Source organism: Mus musculus, chromosome X (assembly GCF_000001635.26).
Source record: "Mus musculus strain C57BL/6J chromosome X, GRCm38.p6 C57BL/6J".
Taxonomy (NCBI): Eukaryota; Metazoa; Chordata; class Mammalia; order Rodentia; family Muridae; genus Mus; species Mus musculus.
Genome location: NC_000086.7, coordinates 72,896,462 through 72,919,756, shown reverse-complemented (window position 1 = coordinate 72,919,756; position 23,295 = coordinate 72,896,462). Strand labels below are relative to the sequence as shown.

General features: G+C 41.1%; 2 protein-coding genes across 2 annotated transcripts in view; one reads left to right on the top strand and one right to left on the bottom strand.

The window, feature by feature from the left end:
• Nsdhl (NAD(P) dependent steroid dehydrogenase-like) overlaps positions 1 to 1,236 on the bottom strand; it is a 40,008-nt gene extending 38,772 nt beyond the window's left edge. The window contains exon 1 of the mRNA NM_010941.3: positions 1,064 to 1,236. The gene's annotated coding sequence lies outside the window, so the exon portion shown is untranslated. The remainder of the gene's footprint in view (positions 1 to 1,063) is intronic.
• A 176-nt stretch (positions 1,237 to 1,412) lies between these two features.
• On the top strand, positions 1,413 to 6,192 carry Cetn2 (centrin 2). The gene is made up of 5 exons (NM_019405.6): positions 1,413 to 1,443; positions 2,911 to 3,069; positions 3,364 to 3,492; positions 4,780 to 4,917; positions 5,464 to 6,192. Exons 1-5 carry the CDS (start codon positions 1,441 to 1,443, stop codon positions 5,551 to 5,553), a joined length of 519 nt encoding a protein of 172 aa, NP_062278.2. The 5' UTR covers positions 1,413 to 1,440; the 3' UTR covers positions 5,554 to 6,192.
• Positions 6,193 to 23,295: the final 17,103 nt, after the last annotated feature.

The following is a 23,295-nucleotide window of genomic DNA, read 5'->3' as shown; positions in this document are numbered from 1 at the left end:
CTCAAAACAAAAAAATTATATCTACCTGTGAAATTTTCTCAAAGAATTAATCAAAATACTAAAAAATTTTAAAAAGTTCATGGGACTGGGTAAGGTCAGTGAAGGAATGTATCAGCCGCAAAAATAGTGCCCTGGGTGAGAGTGAGCCAGAGGGGGAACAGTGTGGGTGTGATGGGAGAAGGAGGAATTTCATGGCAGGCTTTGCAGATTATGGTGAGAACTCCAGCTCATACTGCTGAGGAAGGGCTGAGGAGGAACAGAGAAAACAGAGGACAATTCAAGGACGGAACTGTGAGAACTCAGAGGCTGGATATGGGGGATTGTTGCTGCAGTGAACAAAGGAGCCAAACAAGACACAAAAGTTTTGAAGCCGGTTCCTGGCTTAAAGGAAAGAGGGCAAAGGGCCTATATTACATTTATGGGGAGCTGTTAAGTCTCAGGCCTTTCTCAGTTTGAGAGACTGATACTGTGCCCTTAAAGTCCCTAAACTGATTTTCTTTGCTTTGAGGGACGTAGAACATAGAATCTGTGTTCGACCCTGGGCCTTCATTACTCCTGGCACAGCTCCAGGTAGCCCCAACCCGTTGTGCACTTTGCCCTTTAATTCTCTTTACATTCCATACTTCCAAAACTCCTGTGGCTTTGCTTTCAAGGGAGTCTCATTCAGGAATGCTCCTTCCCATGTGACTTGAGTGTCTGTACGTCTAACAGGACACATTTTGATGAGTTTTGAAGATCTAAAAGTCCCCAGCCCATTCCCCTGAGAGCTAAAGTGACTCTTGTAGAGCTAATGTAAAGACAAAGCCTCATGTGGATTGGGTTTCTAAGCCCCAGCCCTGTGAACCACTGACACAATACTCAGCATGCCCACTCCAGTTTCGAGGTCTCAGCTTCTCCTGGCACAGTCACCCCTCCAAACCATTTGGTCATATCTTGCTGGCCCCTCAGATGTTCTGTGTCCCCCAACTCGGTTTTAAAATGGGTCCCACCCATTCCCTCCTACTTCCTCCAGGCTCTGTCACCCACACGCAGCAGCCTCTAAGGGCAAGCCCGCAACTCTTACCCGGTTTAGACACTCAAATGATCGACCTCAGCTTGCAGACAACCGGCAACCAGAGAAGTCTGGCTGAACACCCGCCACCCTTTTCTACTGATAGATATGAGCCCACAATCAGCAGAGCTTCCTTCATAATGTTGATTGGTCTAGCTTGGCTCTGGCGCAACCAATTGACGCTCACAGCATGATTTTGCCCAATGAGGCTAGTCTTTGGCTGCCGACGCACCGCCCTCTTGCTCTTGGGCGAGTTTTGCCAGGTTAGCCCCACCTCTTCGTTCCCAAACCAATGGGAAGCGGGCTGTGCGCGCGTGGAGCAGTGGGAACGCCGCTGAGGCTGCGAGTACGCCGTTGCCTTAACAACCGGTGGCAGAGTCCGTTGGGTGATGGTAAGTGCTAGGGATTCGGTGGACCCCACGCGGCGTCCCCGGTCCTTTCCTAGGCCTCGGTGCAGCCTTGCTACCTTTCTTGCACGGTTCTTGGCGTTGACGCACTAGTTCTTCCTTGGAGCTGTGTGCCGGAAGGGTAGAAGAGAAAGTACAGCCGCCAGCAGCTTGCCTTGCCTGCTCTTTCCCACTACCCCCTCCTCGCCCAAGTCACCTTCAGCCACCCCCGCACAAACTGCCTCTGGACCTCCGCTGGCTTTCAGGAAACAGCAGGGTGACCATTCTATTGCTTCCCTTAGACTTCCGCCTCAGTCAAACTCAGGCCTCCTGGCCGCGGCCACCCAGTTAAAGTTTATGCATTGGTGCTAAGAGGTTTACTGTGTTCTGATGGTCGCAAACGCTTTCAGGAGAGGCTGTGAGAAAGCACGCAGGTGCAAATGGTTTGATTTTTATCACTTTGTACCGGCATAATTTTTATCTTAGTAAGTTTACATTTAGCCAAATTTAGGCATAAGTAATTGGAGGAGCAGAGTTCTTGGGAACTGGCACCACAAGTAGATGTTTTAAGTACATTTCTAAAACCGAGAGTACGGAAATCATATACAGTTGATCATCCATAACTGTAATTGGTTTCTCAAAGAGCTTTTGATGATGCTTTTTTAGATTTAAAAATGACTGAAATTGAATCTCCTAAAGTGACACATGGATTAATGGTACAATTGCATGAACTTTCTGTAGTATAAACTTTAAGACAGTGGAGGTCAGAGTTATGTCTTCTCATGAAGGCTATGTTAACACTAGAAATTCATATTCATATATTCACTTGCTCTATGTTGATCTATACAAGAACAAGGAGGAAAATGGTAATATACTATTTTAAAACAAAAACTCTCTTCTATTTGGTGGCTCCCCAATGAAATATAGTTGAATTTAGTCATATGAGACATCACATTAAGACAAATTTACAGTTATATTAGAAAATAACCTCATTATTGCCAATTTCTTTTTTTATAACTTAGTAAAAACTGACATATATAAATTGAAATAGTTTTAAGTTGAGAGAAAGTTTTTTCTTCACAGAGGTTTGTGCTATTTGTCATTTAGAGTTGGGGTTAATTTTATTTTAGTTTTTACACTTATTATTCCTTGGTGGAGAAGCACATTTTAGCCTGAGTGTGGCGGTCAGAGAATAATTTGGAAGAGTTAGTTCTCTCCTTTTACCATGTAAGCATCGTTTCCCTTTTCATCTTTGACAACGACAACTGAAGCCTGGGTCCTGGTTCCCACTTAGGTTATCAAGCTTGGCAGCAAGAATTCTCACTGGCCCATGGAAGTTTACGTAATGACATAAGTACATTACAAACGATGGCACACCTCATTGAAAAAGATATGTATGTTTAGAGCTGTCATAAATAAAACAAGGACTATGGCTTGTAATAATGTGCTTCTGTGTTTATATATTGTGTGAAGGCCTCTAATTTTAAGAAGACAACCATGGCATCCAGTGCCCAGAGAAAAAGGATGAGTCCTAAGCCTGAACTTACTGAAGACCAGAAACAGGAAATCCGGGAAGCTTTTGATCTCTTTGATGCTGATGGAACTGGAACTATAGACATCAAAGAACTGAAGGTAAGCTGCACACATCCTTTTCTTTGTTACCTTGTGTTTCCTTATTGCTTGTCTTTTAGCTGTTACCGTTCTTCTCCTTTCTGCCTGCAAAAAGTAACAGACAAGGGTACCCTGTGTATATTTTACCTGAAACAATGGTCTAATTGATAAAGTTGATTGCAAATATCAATTAAATCAGCCTTAAGTGTTCCCTGATCATTTCCATCATTTTATCAGGTGTTTGGTTAATATCTTCAATAGTCATTTTTGTTTTTACGTTATGTATCTATTTAGATGATTCTGTTTTCATTGTAGGTGGCAATGAGGGCCCTGGGCTTTGAGCCCAAGAAAGAAGAAATTAAGAAAATGATAAGTGAAATTGATAAAGAAGGAACAGGAAAAATGAACTTCAGTGACTTTTTGACAGTGATGACTCAGAAAATGGTAAGTTAGTTAAGATAATTAGCATGCTTTCTACCCATAATGGTAGAAACATGAGAATCTAGACATACAAAGAGCTTTATCCAACAAAATCTATCCCTTCCACATGGGAGAAGATAGTATTTTTAATTGAGAGGATCTCTACGTTTCATTTGGCTTTCTTTAAGGTATTAGCATTATCTTGTTTCATGTGGCCACATGATAATCACAAGCAGTAAAAACTTTTAACACCGAGATTTTCAATGCTAGTCATTTTTGGTTTTAATTTATTATTATTAAAAATTAAATTATCATACAATAAATCAGGTGTCAATCTGACATTTTCAGACAAATGGTTCACACTTAAGATTGGTTCCTAGATTATTCTTCCACCTGAACCTCCTGGCAAGAACCTTCCTGAAATAGCTGAGGTTTGAACGCTTTCAGAAATTCTGCTCTTCTGCATTACAAGGACTCAGGGCCCTGGTAATTCTTTGAAGGCCATTGTGAAAAATACCTCTCTCCTCCTCTGCCTTTATCAGTCTATCTGTTTTAGCAATGTATTTTCCCTGACTACAACCCTACTCACTGCTTCTATATTTTAAAAATGAATCTAGTGTCTGCTTGTTTTGTACAGTACTTTATATACAATTATATTTCCTATGTAACCCCTGAGTTTATATTCACTTTACTAAGTATGTTTTCTTTTTTTTTTTTTTTTTTACAATGTACCATACTTGTTTGCCTGTGACCAAGGACATATATCATGACAGCTATCACCAGGACCTTATGATAATGTGGGCCATGGCCGGGGAATTAATCTAAGAAGATAGTTTTCCTACAACTCCCTTCTTGGGATTAGAACTGGGCAGCGTTCTATACAAGACAAAGCACAGGAGGGACAGTATAGATACCTGGCCAGATCCAGTGTCAGGTGTTAGAAAGATGAGCCCCAGCTCACTCCAGAGGCTCTTGTCTTCTACCTGTGAAAACAGTATATGACTGTTCGGCTATAATAGGAACCTGTCCTTGCCACATGATACTTTGCCCCACCCCCCCAACAAGTCCTCATGTCTATTTTTTAGGACTTCTTGACTTTTTCAAAAGCAGGCATCTTTTTTCTACTAAGTTCTGATTTGATTATGGAATAGATGATGGCAGAGGAAGTAGAAAGGGAATATATGCCACCATGAATCAGAGGACCTGGCTTCCTAACATTGTTCAAGTCAGGTTTTTGGAGACAAAAAGATGACCGGGGAGTAGCAAGAGTGGCTGGATATAAGTAACTATCACTTTTGTGTTCTACTCCAGTCTGAGAAAGACACTAAAGAAGAAATCCTGAAAGCTTTCAAGTTGTTCGATGATGATGAGACTGGGAAAATATCATTCAAGAATCTTAAGCGCGTGGCCAAGGAGCTGGGTGAGAACCTGACAGATGAGGAACTGCAGGTGAGAAAAAGGCTATGGCTTTCGTGGGTTCTATTTTCTCTATTTTCCTTCTTTGAAGGAAAGCTAGTATCCCTCATACCTGTGGTGATAATTTCATACCTGTGGACCCTGTTTCGATAATACACATGTACAATTGAAGTTCCCTCATTTGGGTTTCAGGTCAGGGTGACTTTCCAGCTTCTTTTCAATGGATGCATATGACAGTCATTGAGATTTGGCTTTTAAGTAACTTTCATAGAAAGGGGCATACTCACATTAAATGGACCATAGTCATCTTTTCTCATAGCATTATTTGAAGTTTCTTCTTTTTTTTCTTTTGTTTTGTTTTTCGTTTTTTTCAAGACAGGGTTTCTCTGTGTAGCCCTGGCTGTCCTGGAACACACTCTGTAGACCAGGCCGGCCTTGAACTCAGAAATCTGCTTTTGTCTGCCTCCCAAGTGCTGGAACTAAAGGTGTGCGCCACCACAGCCTGTCTGAAGTTTCTTATCTAATTACTTTCAGTTTAGTTTGTGACTTAATCTAAGATGAACCCTTATCTCTGTGCAGGAAATGATTGATGAAGCTGATCGAGATGGAGATGGTGAGGTCAATGAGCAAGAGTTCCTGCGCATCATGAAAAAGACCAGCCTCTATTAAGATCAGTGTTTCTTTTTCTACTGCAAGCACATGTGACTAGATTTAGTGCCTGGCATTTTGTGAAATATGGCTTTTGAAAGCCTCCCTCCCCCAACCTGGGGTAACTTTAGCCATGACCTTGAATCTATTTTTGACTTTTGGAAGTGTTCTTTGATATTAAGTTCTTTGTACATTTACCTGCTGACTAAATCAACAGGGCAGAACAAGAGCACATAGAGTGGGGAAAAGGGTCTGAAAGTGTGACTGTGGCCACCCCACCTTCCATTACTTCACCTTGCTCATGCATATCCACTCGACTGAAAACATGCAGTGGCTTCTTAGTTGTCCATGTATCCATGTCACCATAAGCAGTGGTTGTTCTTAAAGTGGTTTTGGTTTTCATTTGACACCACAGTACAGTTTTCTCTTTTACAAAACCCAATGAGTGCTTGCTGTGGCATTTGGATGTGTGTTAATGTATTTGTTTGGTCTTTAAAAAAATAAAACCTTTCTTAATTTAAGCTCTCATTCTTTAAAGGATGAGTATTTTTTAGCTTTAACTGTGAGTTCACCTTGTAAACAACTGTGTTGAGGACAGCCTGGTACATATATACAATTTGTCATCGGCCTATGGATTAAAAAAGGGTAATAATTCTTTGTAACTTTTCTGCCATAAATAGTTTTTTTGCTTTCAGAACTTGTGGATTTTTACAGCTAGTAGAATTTCTTATGCTCTAAGCCTATAGAGTCTTATGTGTAATTTCTGCTTGGACAAAATGGAGAGGGATGGGCAGTAGGTAATATTCAGGCAATCTTATGAGATTATTTGTTTTATAATATCTCATTGTACAAGTGCCCTCTGGGCTTGCACAGAATTGCCTATGAGAGAAGCCCAAGTATGTGGCATTGACATCTAATCCAGGATGAGGGTGGGAACAAGAAGAGCTGAAGGGAAATGGAAAATGAACAATGATTAAATACATACATGAAAATGTACCTACATATATACACACACAAAACCCACTATAAGAGCCAGGCAGGTGATCAAGATGGCAATCCCAATGGATGAGGCAGGAGGGTTGCCATGACTTTTAGTCATGCTGGGCCTACATAATGAGTTTCGTATCATTCTGGGTCACAAAGTCTGATCCTGTCTCAAAGAAGCAAAACAAAACAAGACTCCACATAACCAGATCGGTTTGAATCATATCATCAATGGGTTATATGTACATATAGTTAAAAATTTGTAGATATATTTATTTTATGGGTATGATTATTTTGCCAGCATGTATATATGCACATTATGTGTGAGCCTGGTGCCTGCATTAGTTAGAAGAGGGTATAAAATTCTATATAACTAGAGTAAGGGACAGTTGTGAGTCACCATGTAGGTGCTGGGTGCTGGAAATCGAACCCAGGTCTTATGCAAGAGCAACAAGGCAAGAAGTTCTCTTAACCACTAAGTAAACTCTCCATACTCTTTCCCACTCTCTCTGTTTCTGTGGCTCATTTGTCTGTCTGTCTCTGTTTCTTTTTCTTCCTCTGTCTGTCTGTCTGTCTCTTTCTCTCTCTCTCTCTGTATGTGTGTGTGTAATAATAAAGGCCTCCAATTCCTCTTGATCTAACATTCAACTTTCCAAGGCATTTTATATTTTCTGTTGGGGGCCTGCTAAAAAGTTGTGCTCCTGGGCACGCCTTTATACGTTGGCAGTCTTGAGGATCTAGGTGTACTGGGATAAGTGAGGGATTACTCCGTGGAAAACACAGGGAGACAAAAAGCCAAGAGGCACCTCAGATTTCAGTTACAACATGGGTTCACTTAGTTCCTGGATGGAAATTTGGGGCAAGCTGCTTCTCTTAGTGTCTCGAATTCCTTGTACAACGAGGAGAACTGTTGAATGGAGATTTTGTGCAGTCAAATGAAAACTTCTCAACAGAACCTTGCGCTATGCTATTCAAGTATAAGATGTTTCAGAATTATCTCATTCCATGAAACTTACAATCATTGTACCCAAAGTCATTGGCAGCATTTTTTGACAGCATGTTTTTTAGAAGGATAAAAGATAGTTAGAAAGACTGACCCTTCAGCCCACTTTACTATGAAGTATATAGCCCCACAAAATCAATTTATTCCTAATGGGCAAGTAAAAGTTCTCTATAGTTTGTGTATGCACAATTATATTTTGAAATATGCCTACTTTATAAAATAGTGGAATCAAGCTAATTACCCTGAGAACATTCTCCTACTGTTTAATGTTTCCCACTCTGATAATAAATCTCTTTAGAATCTCTTGATGGAGGTGATTATTGCATATCATCCCTAGTGACAAAAGCAAATATAAGGAAGTCACCATGTCCTGCAGTGCAGACATTCTGTGATTCTCAGTATAGGAAACAGATAGACAGGATGAGTCATCCAAGCAGGGAGGTGGGGCTAACCAAGGAGCTGTGAGAAGAACTGGAGCTGTGTAAGTTCAGTTCATGTGGAGCCAGGCAAGGGGCACTGTAGGGATTGGGCATGTGGGATAGAAAAAGAACTGAGGCAGAGTGATCGATGGGATGGGCCTGGTTCTATTTAGCATGACTGTACCAGAGACTTGGGCACTCAGGAGAGGGACAAGTTCAGCCAATTATCTCTCTCTCTCTCTCTCTCTCTCTCTCTCTCTCTCTCTCTCTCTCTCTCTGTGTGTGTGTGTGTGTGTGTGTGTGTAGGAGCAGTAGCAAAGGATGGGAAGAATGGACCCAGACACATTTTATAAAGTAGGAAGGGATCAGAAGTTGAAGGAACCAAGGTGAGTTCAGTTCATTCAGGACAGAACACAGTGATGGGTGGTGGGGAAGGAGAGAGAGAGAATGTAGAAGATAGTCTATGTGAGGCTGTAGCTGAGACATTTTTGTTGAGTGGGATTCAGTTGAAGACAGTAATGACTAATTGATGTGATCTTAGGCATGTAGTGGGAATGGGGAGGGAGCACATAGAAGTTTTGGAAAGATGGTCTGGAGGAAAGAAGAGGTCCATTCATGTTGGGCTTAAAGACATAGTAAGTATTCATGAAAGAGTTTTTCAATGGTTGAGTCTTTTTCTGAAGACACACCAGTGTTGAGTTTAGAATCTATTTGAGAAAGCAGTTTAAAGAGTAAGGTAGTTAAATTACAGTCCTCGGAAGACATAGACACAAAACATAGGCAAAACACTGTAGGAGAGCTAAACGCAGACTGACTTCGCTAGGCCACCTTGAGGTACTTTTACCTTCTACCAGGTCTTACCTTCTTTGGAGACTATTTTGCTTCAGTCTCACATGAGCACCTTCTGCTTTTTTTCTTCCTCATCTTGCTATGGTTTCTCTGGTGGCTAAGGTAACAAGAGAACATGTGCTTGGAAACATGCCTCTTTGGAAAGCCTAGTAGTTAGACTGTCTGTTTAGAACAGGCCACGTGGCTACAAGTTCCTGAGCATGTCCATTGACATCTACTAGGAATAACTTTCCTGAAGTTTAATGGCTTCTGAAAGTGCTGACCTTGCAAACAGTGTCAAGTACAAGAATTTTGGGCTCCCCTCCAGTTCTTCTCTTGAGCCTGCTCTTGCTTTAACTACACTGTAGGCAAGAGCTGTTCAACTTGGTTTCATTTTTGTATCCTTTCAAATACTAGAATTTTGGTAGCAGGGTTAAAGGAAGTAATGAAATCAAAACCACACTTGAATAGTAGTAGTGACTTGGTTACTAGTCCCCAGAAAACATGCAGTATTCAGCCTACTATACAAATAGGCATCCATCTGTTTGGCCAGAATTGCTTGCTGCCCTGATGGTGTTTTTGAAGTCAAGATACACACCCCTACCCGACCCCCACTGCCTAATCCAGGAAATGCCCTTTCTAAGTCCTCCACTGTGATTGACATTTTGCAGTAAGTCGTTACCTCCTCCACAATGAGTTTCATGACTTGTTTTGTTCACTGTTCCATATGCTGGAATTTGCTTGAGTATCCTGCACCTTCCATTGTAGTTGAAGTAATCAGTCTGCCCAGATTATAGTCATGAAGCCATATTACCAGTCTACTGTGCCATTCTGCAACATATTATTTTTCTTTGTGTGTATATGTATGCATATGTATGCATAGCCATACATGCAGGTCTCTATGTCTGCAGAAGCCAAGAAAGGGCCTCAGATTTCCTGGAGCTGAAGATATAAAGCCATTGTGCAACACCTAGTATGGGTGCAGGAGTTTGGTCTTGGGTCCTCCACAAGGAGTAATATGCAGGTTCCTCCTCAAGAGCCCCAAATACTTTTTACCACTGAACTCTCTCTTAGGAGAGCTCTGGCCTCATGGCTAAGAATATCACAGTCAGCCTTTGAGCCATATGAAAGGAAGCCTCCCTCTTTTTGTCTCCGCAGAACTTTTTGTATGTCATTTACCCTTCCTTTTCTGTTCTTTGCTCTGACCATCTCGGCTGCCACCAAGACTTACCCAATAGAAGTCACTTTGACCTATTAGTTTCTTTTCTTAACAAATCTTTGTTTTTATTTTGTGTATATGTTTTGCCGCCATGTACATATGTACACTATATGTGTGTTTTGCACCCCCAGAAGGTGTGAAAGCTCCTGGAACTGGAGTAAAGGAGAGTTGTGAGCCACCATTGCATTTCTTTTATTTATGAGGTTGCATGTGCACAGGTGTGTTCAGAGGACAATCATTGAGTGGGTTATCTCCTTATACCACGTGGGTCCCAGGAATTGAATTCAGGTCATCAGACTTTGTGGCAAGCATCTATACCACAGAGGCACTTCATCAACCTCCCTCCCCTTTTAATTTCTGACACCACCTGTCAATCCAAATATAGATTGTTACACTGTTCCCTACCTGGTCTCTCTTTTGTCTTTCCCCAAGACCTTGTTCTCATGTTGCTCTGTGAAGGAGTGTGACCTCTAGTTTTGGTCCTATCTGCTTCAAATTGCAGCTTTTCTACTCAGCAGCTATGGCCTTGGAAGCCTAGCACTTCAACCTTGCTGTGCACATCTAGAAAATCAGTGTACCATGAGAACAAAGGGAACTTATGGATGCCAGGCTCCTGCATATGGTCAAAAAGCTGGTGGGCACATTGGGTGTAGGTCTCACCTACAGCCTTCAGCAGATCGGTACAGTCATCTCTGTTACCAAGGATCACTCTCCATTGCCAGTTTTCCAGTTTCCCCGAATTCAGATTCTCTTTCCTTTAAGAACCTATGTTGGAGCCAGGCTTGGTGGTGCATGCCTTTAATCCCAGCACTCGGGAGGCCGAGGCAGGCGGATTTTGAGTTTGAGGCCAGCCTGGTCTACAAAGTGAGTTCCAGGACAGCCAGGGCTATACAGAGAAACCCTGTCTCAAAAAAAAAACCAAAAAAAAAAAAAAACAACAACAACAACAAAAAAAACAAAACAAAAAAAGACCTATGTTGGCTCATTTCTATATACATAATATCTTTGCCATTTCCCCAATTGAAATATCCTTATCTTTGTCCCAAACCTACATCTTTCATTTTTCCAGAGCTCTCTCCTGGAAAACTTTTTTTTTTTTTTGAGGAGGGCGGGAGGGGGTGGGTGGGTGGGTGAGAGATTTCCCAGCTAGAATTAATATAAGACAGCTGTCTTGCAAAAAACATTCTTGCCACTAGATGGAGGACCAGGACAGAGGCCTGGAGGCAATGGCTATTTAAGTAGCTTCTTGCTGCTCAAACAGCCTTGACACGTGATAGGTTGCTGGGAGAGAGGTGGGGCTAGGGATCCCCCCCCCCCCACAAAACAAACAAACAAACAAAAAACCCTAGCAGGCATGGGTTCTCATGAAAGGATAGCTCATTTGGATGGGTGCCCTACTGAGTCTAATTAAAAGGGTACAATAACAGTTTTGCAGTCAGAATTGTTTACCAGGTGCATGGCTCGCTAAGATTCCCAGCTACACTGAACACCCCTCCAGGGAGGACACGGTTATGTCTTTGAGTTCTTCACAGCAACCCTCTGTGCCTGGTGCAATGCTCTAGCTGTAGTCAGACTTACTCATTAACTGAGGGTCATAAAGCAAGAGCTTACTAACTCATTAAATTTTTCTAGCTGTCCATGACTGTTTTTCTGACAATTATCCTTTATTACAGGTTGAATTGTGCTTCCCTCAGTGCTGGTGTTATAATTCCTGGTACTGCAGAATGTAACTTCATTCATTGTGCCTAAGGTCTCTATGGTTGTGTTCAAGATAAGGATGGGCCCATATCTGTCGTTACGGATTCGTTTACAGAAAGGGGACATTGGGACACAGAGGGCAATGACATTGTACAATAGGGCTGTCTGATCACCTGTGCCTACTTGTAAGAGCCCATCAAGATCAGGCTTCATATAAGGGGTGGGGACTGAGAGCACATTGCATGCACACCTGACATTCGAACAGCTCTCCTTAGCCCTGTGTGTGTGCAGTTCTGCCCTAATTGCATGCAGTGTTGGTATTGGAGGAGGGCCCAGAGTATAATAGATTGTGTAAGGTTAACAACAAGAGGCTCTATACATACAGCTATGAAGAATCCTTTATCTGTGCTTGATGAAGTCTTTGCAGTGCCTCTGCATTGGGTCACCCACACTCCTTCCAGGAACACCTTACTCAGTGCTTTATGAGTAAACATAATTCATTCACTGGTTCTCCACATTGAACTTTGGTGGAATCATATTTTGGGATGTCTTTATGACCTCATAAGGAGGGGGCAGACATTGTTTTTGCCTCCCTAGGGGAAGAAATTTTATAACATGTAAGAGACACAGAGAGATTGATGGTTGGAATGCCCACAAGCTGTGGAGATGCTAGAGCCTTTCCATCCTTCACAGCCTTAGAAGGAAGCAGCCATCTGGCTGAGCCTAACACTCAAATCTTGAGTTTCTGTAAAAACAGACAAACAAACAAACTTATTTCTTTTGCTGAAGCCTCTGAATTGGTTGTGTTTTGCTACCAGACTTCTGGCAACACACACACACACACACACACACACACACACACACACACACACACACTTCTCTTCTGGAGAGAACCATCAAAAATGCCTGGGAAAGATGAAAACCAAGGCAGGGTGGACTCGGCATCAGGCTTGCTGTTTAAGAGACCTGCTTCTGAAGGAACCTAGCGAAGCTGGCTGTGGGGATTCTGTAAGGGCAGCACTAGAGAGGTAGAAGCAGGAGGGTCAGGAATACAAGGCAAGCTTTGGCTGCAGAGCACTTTGAGGCCAGCCTGAGCTACATAAAATCCTCTCATTAAACAAAACCCTCCCAAACAATCCTTCTACAAGAAGGAATGTAGATATTTGTCCAAGCAGATACTCTCCTGAGAGGCATTGTTAGGAATAAGAGTGAAATGTTGAACTTTTGTGCCTAGTTCCACTGCTTTGACCTGGAGTAAGTTACCCAAGGCCCCAGGACTTCATTCATTTCATCTGTCTGCAAGGAGTGTGTTACTAGAACCTACCTCAAGAGCAGTTGTGAGAATTATAATCAAGCCAATATATCTAAAGGGCTTAGAAAGGCCCTACCCATGTCATCATTTCAATAAATATTGTCAAATTAAGAAAACAAGAATTTGGCTGTACTCTTTCAGTCTTTTACTACAGAGGTCAGTAGTTTCATTGACAATCCCAGTGTTGCAATTACGGGGTTGTCCTGGCTAGTTTTTTTCCCATTAATTTATTTACTTATTCACTTGATGTCCCAGTCACAACCCCCCACCCCAGTCCTACCCTTACAAATCCTTCTGCCATTACCCCCTCCTCTTCTCCTCAGAGAAGGGGAGGGACCCTTGAGTACCACCCCACCGTGGGACATCTAGTAACAGTAGGCCTAAGCTCATCCTCTCCCACTGAGGCCCAGCCAGACAATCCAGTTACGGGAAGGGGATCCAATGGCAGGCAGTAGAGTCATAGACGGCCCCTGCTCCAATTGTTAGGGGACCCACATGAAGACCAAGCTACATATCTGCTACAAATGTGTGGGGATCTAGGTCTACCCACTGCATGCTCTTTGGTAGTACGGTCTCTGTGAGCCTTCCATGGGCCTAGGTTAATTGGCTCTTTAATCTTTTTGTCCTGTCCTTAACCCCTCTGGCTTCCTCAGTTCTGTCCCCCACTCTTCGTCAAGACACCCCAATCTCTGCCTGATGTTTGGCTGTGGGACTCTGCATCTGTTTCCATCAGTTGCTGGATGGAGCCTTTGAGGAGACAGTTATGCTCCTGCTTGCAAGCATAGCAGAGTATCATCAATAGTGTTAGGGGTCCTGGCGGGTTTTATGCCAGCTTGACACAAGCTAAAGTCTTCTGAGAGGAGGGAACCTCAATTGAAAAAAAAAATCCCTCCATAAGACCTAGTTGTAGGCAGGCCTGTAAGACATTTTCTTAATTAGTGATTGATGGGAGAGTCCAGCTCACTGTGGGTGGTTCTGTCTTTGGGCTGGTGGTTGTGGGGTCTATAAGAAAGCAGGCTGAGCAACCCAGTAAGCAGCACCCCTTCATGGCTTCTGCATCAGCTTCTGCCTCCAGATTCCCGCCCTGTGTGAGTTCCTGCCCTGACTTCTGTCAGTGATGAACAGTGATGTGGAAGTGCAAACCAAACAAACCCTTTCCTCCTTAATTTGCTTTGGTCATGGTGTTTCATCACAGCAATAGTAACCCCAAGACAGGGTTATACCTTTAGAACAAGGGCTTCTAATCCGGGTTATATAGCGATCAGGATTCCACAAATTGCTCTGAGGAAGTTCCTAATCTTTTGACATATGTTCAGTTTGTGAGTACATACAGGTGGGCAGTTTGTGTCAGATTTGTTCAAAGATTTCCAGGAGACCAAAAAGATTCAGAATTGGAATTACACATGGGTTATGTAAACCCACAGCATGGGTGTTCCAGTCATATGTGTGCATGCATGTGTGCACCTGTATCTGTGTATGTATGTGTGTACATGTTCATGAATGTGTGTACATGTATGGGGATGTGGAGCAGACACCTGCTTTTGAGATTCTCTATCCACTTGTCTAGATGCTTGTGCCTTTGGCATCCAACAGCCTTGTCCCTTGCATGAATTTTCTGCGATTTTCCTCCCCTTTTCTCTGACATTTTTACCTTGAAGGTTAGTCTTGCGGAAGGAAAAATACCATCAAGATTTATTTTCCTCTTAAGAAATTGCTCTTTCCTTTTTTTCCACACTGACTAAAAGGTGTTTTGTTGATTTCTTTTCTTTTCCTTTTTTCTCTTTCTTTCTTTCTTTCTTTCTTTCTTTCTTTCTTTCTTTCTTTCTTTCTTTCTTTCTTTCTCCTCCTCCTTCTTTCTCCTCCTCCTCCTCCTCCTCTTCTTCTTCTCCTCCTTCTTTCTTCTTCTTTCCTCCTCCTCCTCCTCCTCCTCCTTCTTCTCTTCTTCTATTTTTGGGAATTTTCGAGACAGGGTTTCTCTGTGTAGCCCTGGCTGTCCTGGAACTCACTCTGTAGACCAGGCTGGCCTCCAACTCAGAAATCTGCCTGCCTCTGCCTCCCTAGTGCTGGGATTAAAGACGTGTGCTACCACCGCCCAGCTGCTGATCTATTTTCATTTTTTGAAAGTTTCAATTCATTCTCATCTTTAGCCTTCCCCACATTAATTACTGAGTAGGATCCACATCATCATGTGAATTAATGTGTATTTTCCATTAGTAGATATCTTGTCTTATTATTTGGATTAATTCATCTTTTCATTCACTCAGCAAAGACTTCATACCTACTCAGAATTCCTGGATGGATGGATAATCTCAAAAGCAGGTGTCTGCTCCACATCCCCACACATGTGCATACACTCATGCACATGTACACACATGCATACATATATACACACAAACATACCCAGGTGTCTTAGCGTTTTACTGCTGTGAACAGACACCATGACTATAGCAACTCTTATAAGGCCAACATTTAATTGGGGCTGGCTTACAGGTTCAGAGGTTCAGTCCATTATCATCAAGGCAGGAGTATGGCAGCATCCAGGCAGGCATGGTGGAGGAGGAGCTGAAAGTTCTACAACTTCATCTAAAGGCTGTTAGCAGAATACTGGCTTCCAGGCAGCTAGGATGAGGGTCTTAAAGCTGACACTCACAGTGACACACCTACTCCAACAAGGCCACACCTTGTAACAGGTCCAGCATATACAAACCATCATACCAGGCCTGCAATGAAAAACAAAGCCGCGTGGTATTTGTATTCTAGTGAAGAAGACAGAAAGTCAGAAAAAAAAAAAAAAAGAAAAAGAAAAAAAAAGATACAAAGTTTTTTAAAAGGGATGGAAAGAAGATGACATTTAAGCCAAAGCCTAAAATCTTACATAGACTTGTAGAAAAAGTACCCAGCTCAAGAGGATAGCATGTGCAAAGGTCCTGAGGCAGCAGCAGTCTTGGTTGGCACAGTGAGGAACTATGAAGAATCTCATATGGTTGAAGCAGAAGTTAGTAAGGGACAGGGTCAAACCTGGTAGGTTCCATAGGTAGAGGTGATGTTCTTTGGATCAGGGTGTCCTCAGCAGGATAGGAAGGTATCTTGCCTAGCACTGGTAGTGCATTCTTTCTTTCCAGCTTGGCTTATGTAGTTTCTTGATGTAATTTTTTGTTGTTTATTATTGATTAACAATTTGTGTGTCTGTGTGTTGTAGGTTTATATTTTTAAAACCCATTTTTTGTATGAATAAAGTAACCTCCCTTCCAGCACCAAATTTTTTTCTACTTCAGTGTGGTATATGTCTGTGTGCACATGTGTGTTTGTGTGGATGTGATTGCCAACCTGGGTATGTTTGCAAGCTAGAAATTTTCATTGGCATATCTTTGTCAATTGCTTTTCACCTTATTTATTTTTTATTTTTTTACTCACTGGATCTTGCACTTAAAATTTTGACCAGCTAGCCAGAGAATTCCAGGGTTACAGATAGTATCACCATGCTTGGATATTTTATTTTATTTTATTTTATTTTATTTTATTTTAAAGAGACATGGTTTCACTATGTAGCTTGGAACTTGTAATGGAGAACAGGCTGGCCTTGAAATCACAAGAGATAGCCTTGTCTTTGTGTCCTGAGTGCTGAGATTAAGGACCTGCATCACCGTGCCTGGGAATTTGAACTCAGGTCCTCATGGTTGCTCATCAAGAAGTTTGTCTAGTGAACCATCTCCCCAGTCCCTTATTTATAACTTTAAATTTTCTACAACAGGAAAATTGTCTTTGAATTTGAATTGTGACATGGGATTTGAGCCTGCTCTCCTACAGGCTGAAACCACACATCAGCTTTTCTGGACCTTCATCTTGCTAATTCAACCTGCAGGATTTGAGGCTTCCAGACTTCCACAAGTAATAATGCATATGCATATTTTATGATATATAATGTACATACTTATGTATGTAACAAATATGTATATATTATGTAAATACATTTATAGATTATTCCTGTTTATCCTAAGTCGCTATTTCTGAAGAACCTTGGCTAACACAGCCAGCAGAGGGCAATCTTTTATCAAGCTACACTTATTTCCCATGTTCATATGGTTGGAGTCTTCTTCAAAAGGGAGAACAATCTTTTTCTTCATTGAAGAAAACTGATTTTTCTTCTCCCAGTAGCTATCAGTTACAAATAGATGCTTGGTTAGGGGTGGGACTTTGTTCCTCCTTCCTCTTTCCCATGTTGGGATTCTTGTCTAGCTTGAATCTTGTGCATGCTATCATGGTCGCTGTGAGTTAATACTGTATCAGTCTCATTGTGTCTGGATGATGCTGTTTCCTCATAGTAACCAGAGTGATCCACCACCTGAGGCTCTTACAGTCTTTCTGCCTCTTCTTGCACATAGATCTCTGAGCCTTGAGGTGAGGAACTTGATATGGGCATCCCATTTAGGGTTGAGTAATCCAAAATTTCCCACTCTCTGCACACTCTCCAGGTGTAGATCTCTGTGTTAAATAGCATCTACTGAAAGATGATGTTTATCAGATGAGGGTTGGGCAATGAACTTATCTTTTGATATAGTAATATGTCATTATCAATTATTCTATTGCTATGTAGCTTTAGCACACTATTAGTATAGAAAGAGTGTAACATAGATATATGTGACATGAGGTTAGTCTGGAACAGGCCTGCAGTGACTGAGAATTGTGTGCTGCCCAATACATAGCAATTTCAGCTGCTAAAATCAACATTCCCCAACACAGGTTCTCTTCCTGAGACACAAAAGCCATTTTACCGTCAGTGGGATAAGTTTTAGGTCAAAACTTCAGAAGTTCTATGTCTTTAACAGAAGGACCAATGAAAAAGGTGAAATGCAGAGGGAAACCAACTTGACTGACAATAAACAAATATATTGTGCATAATCTTGCACTTTTATTACACAGACCAAGGTCTGAAGGACCCATGCCATGCTTTGAATCATGCTTTTCCTCTACACAGGAAAGGAGCTTAGGAGTAACCAGAGTTGACAGTTGACTTTCTCCTTTTATTCTGTTCTGGCATTATGTTTTCCCTCCATTTTTGAGAGTAATTTCTGTGTCTCACATTTTTCATTCTTAGAGCAACAACACAAATCTATTTCCTATAATTGTGAGGCTAGTGAAAAGAGCAGATATATATAAACCTTTTCATCAAAGACTGGAACTCAGCAAGCACTTAGCCAATCATATCTAAGACATGAGTGTCTGTAAACCTTAGCTATCTGATACCATTGTGGGGTTAATTTTTTTGCAACAAGAATGTGTCCATGTATGATTTTCATGTCTTTAGAATGTTGTTAGGTAGCACTTTATGGGTGTAATTTTTAAAAAAGACTATACATAAATGTACATATATGCATATATGCATGTATGTGGCCACAGAAGCCAGAAGGCATTCAGATCTCCTGGAGCTGGAGTTATATGTTGTTCTGAATCACTAGATGTGAAGCACTAGATGTAGTGCTGGGAACCAAACTCAGATCCTGTGCATGACCAGAAAGTGTTTTTTTAAAAAAAACCACTGAGCCATTATCAATCCAGTCCCAGATGGATATAGCTTTTAAAAAGGGAAATAACTGGGCTGGAGAGGTGGCTCAGCGGTTAAGAGCACTGGATGCTCTTCTGAAGGTCCCGAGTTCAAGTACCAGCAACCACATGGTGGCTCACAGCCATCTGTAATGAGATCTGACGCCCTCTTCTGGAGCATCTGAAGACAGCTACAGTGTGCTTACATATAATAAATAAATAAATCTAAAAAAAGGGGAAATAACTGTTATTATGCTTGTGGAAATATAGAATGACATGCTGTTGCATATACATACAGGTACACTTCCAAGTATATAACCAAAATAATCAAAAGCAAGTTTTCAAAGAGATTTGTACATACATGTTGCTAGCACATTACTCACACTAAAGCTACAAGCAATTCAAGCATTTGTTGATAGATGAATGAATGACATATAATTTATCCATACAACGGAGTATTGTTCATCCATAAATGGGACAAAATACATTGTAAAAGTAATTTTATTGGCATATATATATTATACGTGTGCTAGATTTCATACTTCCTATTGGGAACATTTGTTCTTTTATATTTTTCCTGCTATTTCCTTTAAAAAAATTATATACATCTGGGACTGTAGTGATAATGGCTTAGTGTTTTAAACACTTGCTGCTAATGACATAGCCTTGTTCTTTATGACTGAAAATTTTCTCTATATATGTAAATTTCTCTATATGTAATATATATTGTGATCATATCTTCATATATTGTGGACCAATTCTTCTTGTCTGGATAGTGAAAACCCTATGCTTATTGAGTAAATCAAGATACTGATGACAAATATATTATTACACTTATATATGGTACATACTACAGGCAAGTGCATACAGATAGTAAATAAGAGATTACCACAGACTAGAGGAAAGGGAAGTGAATTAATATTTAACATGTAGTGAGTTTTTGTTGGAAATGATAAAGTTTTGGGTAAATATACTGGTAATGGTTACCAGTATATCGTGAATACATTTAGTGTCAATGAATTATATAGTTAGAAGTAATTAAAATGATAAATGTTCCAGAATATAATTCCAGGATAAGTATGAAAAATATTCTTAACAGAAGGGTACTGTGCTTTTAGATCTAGTTTAAGCTCTTGACAAAGTGGGGATGGTATGTTTAAGTGAAAGAGCAAGTGCTGCAGAAGTTCTAGTAGCGATGATAAGATATAAAGGCATGTGGATCCTGTCATTTAGTTACGGAAAACTGTGAGCTTAAGGCCTCTATTTACCCATGCTTGTTACTTTAGCTTTGGCGCTTAACACAGTATCTGCTATACTGTGAGTACTTGATATGTATTTGTTGGATGATTAAATGAATACATAAAATCTGTAACTTCCTAATCTACTTAAATGTTTGTATGGTGGGTGCTGCAGACCTTGGTAGATGGTTTGGGGCTCTTCCATACTGCTCTGATAATATGAGTGCCCATGTCCACTGGCATACTGTGTGACACAAAATAGAGGATCCTAGCAAACTAGTGGAACCTCAGAATGGACTGGGAACAGGGTGGTGGCTCCTTCCTCCATCTTTATGCAAGTCCCCTCAGGTGCTGGCAGCCTGACACCTCCCCATAGTGACGGTGGGATGGTTAATTACTCCAGAGCTTGTGTAGATTCCCCATTGAGCCAAAGGCTGTATTAAAAAAAAACCACATTTGCTACTGTACCATACAGTAAATTTGCATCTCCATGCTGGAGTCTGGAGTCTGTTTTCCAGGTTCATGACTCCACCTCTATCACCCCCTTCTGGATCCCAGTTCCTACAATTATATAGCCTGTCCTTTTGGGTATCTTTGTCAATTATTTGATCTATATTTAGAAGTATGAGCCTGTAACTAGATAGTGTAATTTCTTGTAACTAGTTACACAGTATATTAGCTAGACTAGGCTCATTGCTGCATCAAATAATTTCTGCATCTCAGTGAACTTATTCAATCAAGGATTATTTTCTAGCTGTGCTGTGTCTCTAAGCTGATGGAGGAGAGTTGGGATAAAGGTTGACATTTTCTCCATGAACGCTTTTAGGGACCCAGCTTTCTCTTGTTTGTAGCTCCAGTGGCCCATAGATATTCACAGATCTTCCATTTTTGTACCTGGAAAATAAATGAGAGGAAAGCACATTAAGGATAATATGTGGCCAGACCTGAAAGTGTCATCCGACCACTTGTCCCCATCACATTTGATGGTAAGTGGCCACATGATAACCCAAGGGAATCCCAATAGTAAGATTCTGGGAATGTAGCTACATGTAAAGGAGGAAAGGAAGTGATGACTGGTGACATTGTATATGTATATGTAATGAGTGAAATGTACGTTCAGGAAGTTCTCCTAGGGAAGCTGTGTGGTGAGAATTCTAAGAGAAGTATCATAGGCCAAACATCCCAGACCCTCAGTGTTTAAGAAATAGAAAGAGGAAGAGCAAAGATAGGAGGCTAAAGATAGGCAAAGTGACTGAAGGAAATCTAACTGCAAGGCCACAGGGCCAAGAGAACACTCTGGGAGGGCTGTAATATTATTGTCTTTAGATTTAGTAGCATAGAGAATATATACATATATATATATATATGTATATATATATATATATATGTGTGTGTGTGTGTGTGTGTGTGTGTGTGTGTGTATCTATACCTATATCTATATAGAAACATTTTTTGAGAATTTGTAAAATGGTGAAAGGATATAGGATAGCAGCTAGTGTCCAGACAAGATGATATTCAAGATGGGAATAGAAAAAAATGGATGGGAGAAACTTGTGAATGTTTGAAATTTACAGGGAAATAAGCATGTATATAGACCCAGGAACAAGTAAACAGACTGTTGGACAAACAACTACCCTGGAAACAGACTCATGCATATGGCAATTGGCTTAGCTATTAAGAAGAAATGCTAGAAAGTGGACTGTTTCTGATACAGACATGTGTGCATCAATGTTTGGGAGCATCATTGTATCTAGGTTGGACAGTCATCTCAGCTTGGGATAGGGGTGTAAAGCAAAAAGAAACTTTCAGAAATTGTAGCCACAGGGGAAATGTGGGAGTTATAGGCCTCAGGGAAGGCCCCAAGCCCACAATGAAACAAGAGACGGATGTATCTTGATAATGACTGCAGATTTTCCATATTGGGTGATCTAGGGGTATAGTCTCAACAAGGCTAGGCAAGTTGTACCCATATACTTGAAGTGAGGCTACACCAAATTCCAGACTTGCTGTGGCTGCCATAGAGCCTGTATATATTTTACCCCTCAGAGCTTCAGGTCCCTCTGAAACAGCCATAAATTTTACTTCCTAGGAGCAAAGTGAGGGAAGGTTTTTATAGTGGTCCTCCAAAATAAGGCAGACTGGGTCATTTAAACAGCTGTGGTTCAAGGCACAGATATCTATTGACTCATAGTTTTAGAGGCCAGAAGTCCAATATCAAAGTGTGCACAGAGTTGCTTTATCCCGAGCCCTTTCTCTTTACTATGCACTTAGCTTAATTCATTCTGTCTGTATCTGTATCTGTATCTGTATCTGTATCTGTATCTGTATCTGTATCTGTATCTGTATCTGTATCTGTATCTGTATCTGTATCTGTATCTATCTGTATCTGTATCTGTATCTGTATCTGTATCTGTATCTGTATCTGTATCTGTATCTATCTGTATCTGTATCATCTGTATCATCTGTGTTTCTATCTCCTAAGGAAACAAGTCACAATGCATTAGGATCTACCATACAAACCTTATTCTACTTTGGTTGCTTCATTAGAAGGTCTTTCACTAAGGACAATTACATTCTGTAGTACTGGGTATTAGGACTTCAGGATATGGATTTAGGAGAGAGAAAAATTCAGTCCTTATAAATATTACCTTAGGGTCTGACATGACCTCACTGAATGTGTGTAGAGTGTTATATGAAGCTTTAATGGCCCTAAAATTAATGATTAAGGATCAGGAACAGAGATGGAAACTAGCTACTTTAGACAAAATCTAAGGCAAGAGGAAGCAAACTGTTTCTGAGACGTGGGAGGAGCCAAGGGGTTCAAGATAGAGACAGAGTAGGCATTGTCTTTGTCCATTTTTATGTGAGACAGGAAGCTCTCCAAAATCTTGTTTCTTCTACTTCTGAGTTGAATCCCAGAACAGGTGACAGAATCGTGCTTTCTATAACCCCCAGTTTTCTGCTGTGGACATCCCAAGAGAGTCTCCTCATACTGATGCCTCTTTGAATCAAATTGTCTACTGATGCCCAAAGATAGTTAAGGACAATCTATTGGCCCTGCAAGGGAGCTGGCATGTGAACTTAAGCTCATCATACCTGTTCCCCTATAGTTCAGTTTTCTCCTTTGTAAAATGGCAGTTCTAGGAGTTATACATAATTTGTGGGACTCACTGTAAAATAATCATGTCCCCCATTTCTAGAAAGCCACTACTGTAGTGGGCTTCCATATGGCTTTAAAAATGTGTTTAGTATTACCTTTTCCTTTTTTTTTCCTTGAAAAACGTTAAGGTGTTGGGGAGATGGTTCAGTGGGTAAAATGCTTGCTGCACAACCATGAGGTTCTGAGTTTCTGAGTTTAGACCTCAGAACCCATGTAAAATCAGGGTATGGCAGTGTGTTACCTACAACTGCAGCCCCGGATGGGGGGAAATAGAGACAGATCCTGAGAGCTCAATGGGCAGTTAACACAGCTAATTGGTGAGCTCTAGGTTCAATAAGAGATCCTGACTCAAAAGTGATAA

What these genes read in the sequence shown, in the direction of transcription:
- Cetn2 (NM_019405.6), top strand. An exon ending in TAGACATCAAAGAACTGAAG is followed by an intron (nt 3,070 to 3,363) that starts GTAAGCTGCACA and finishes TTTTCATTGTAG; the next exon opens with GTGGCAATGAGGGCCCTGGG. An exon ending in CAGTGATGACTCAGAAAATG is followed by an intron (nt 3,493 to 4,779) that starts GTAAGTTAGTTA and finishes GTTCTACTCCAG; the next exon opens with TCTGAGAAAGACACTAAAGA.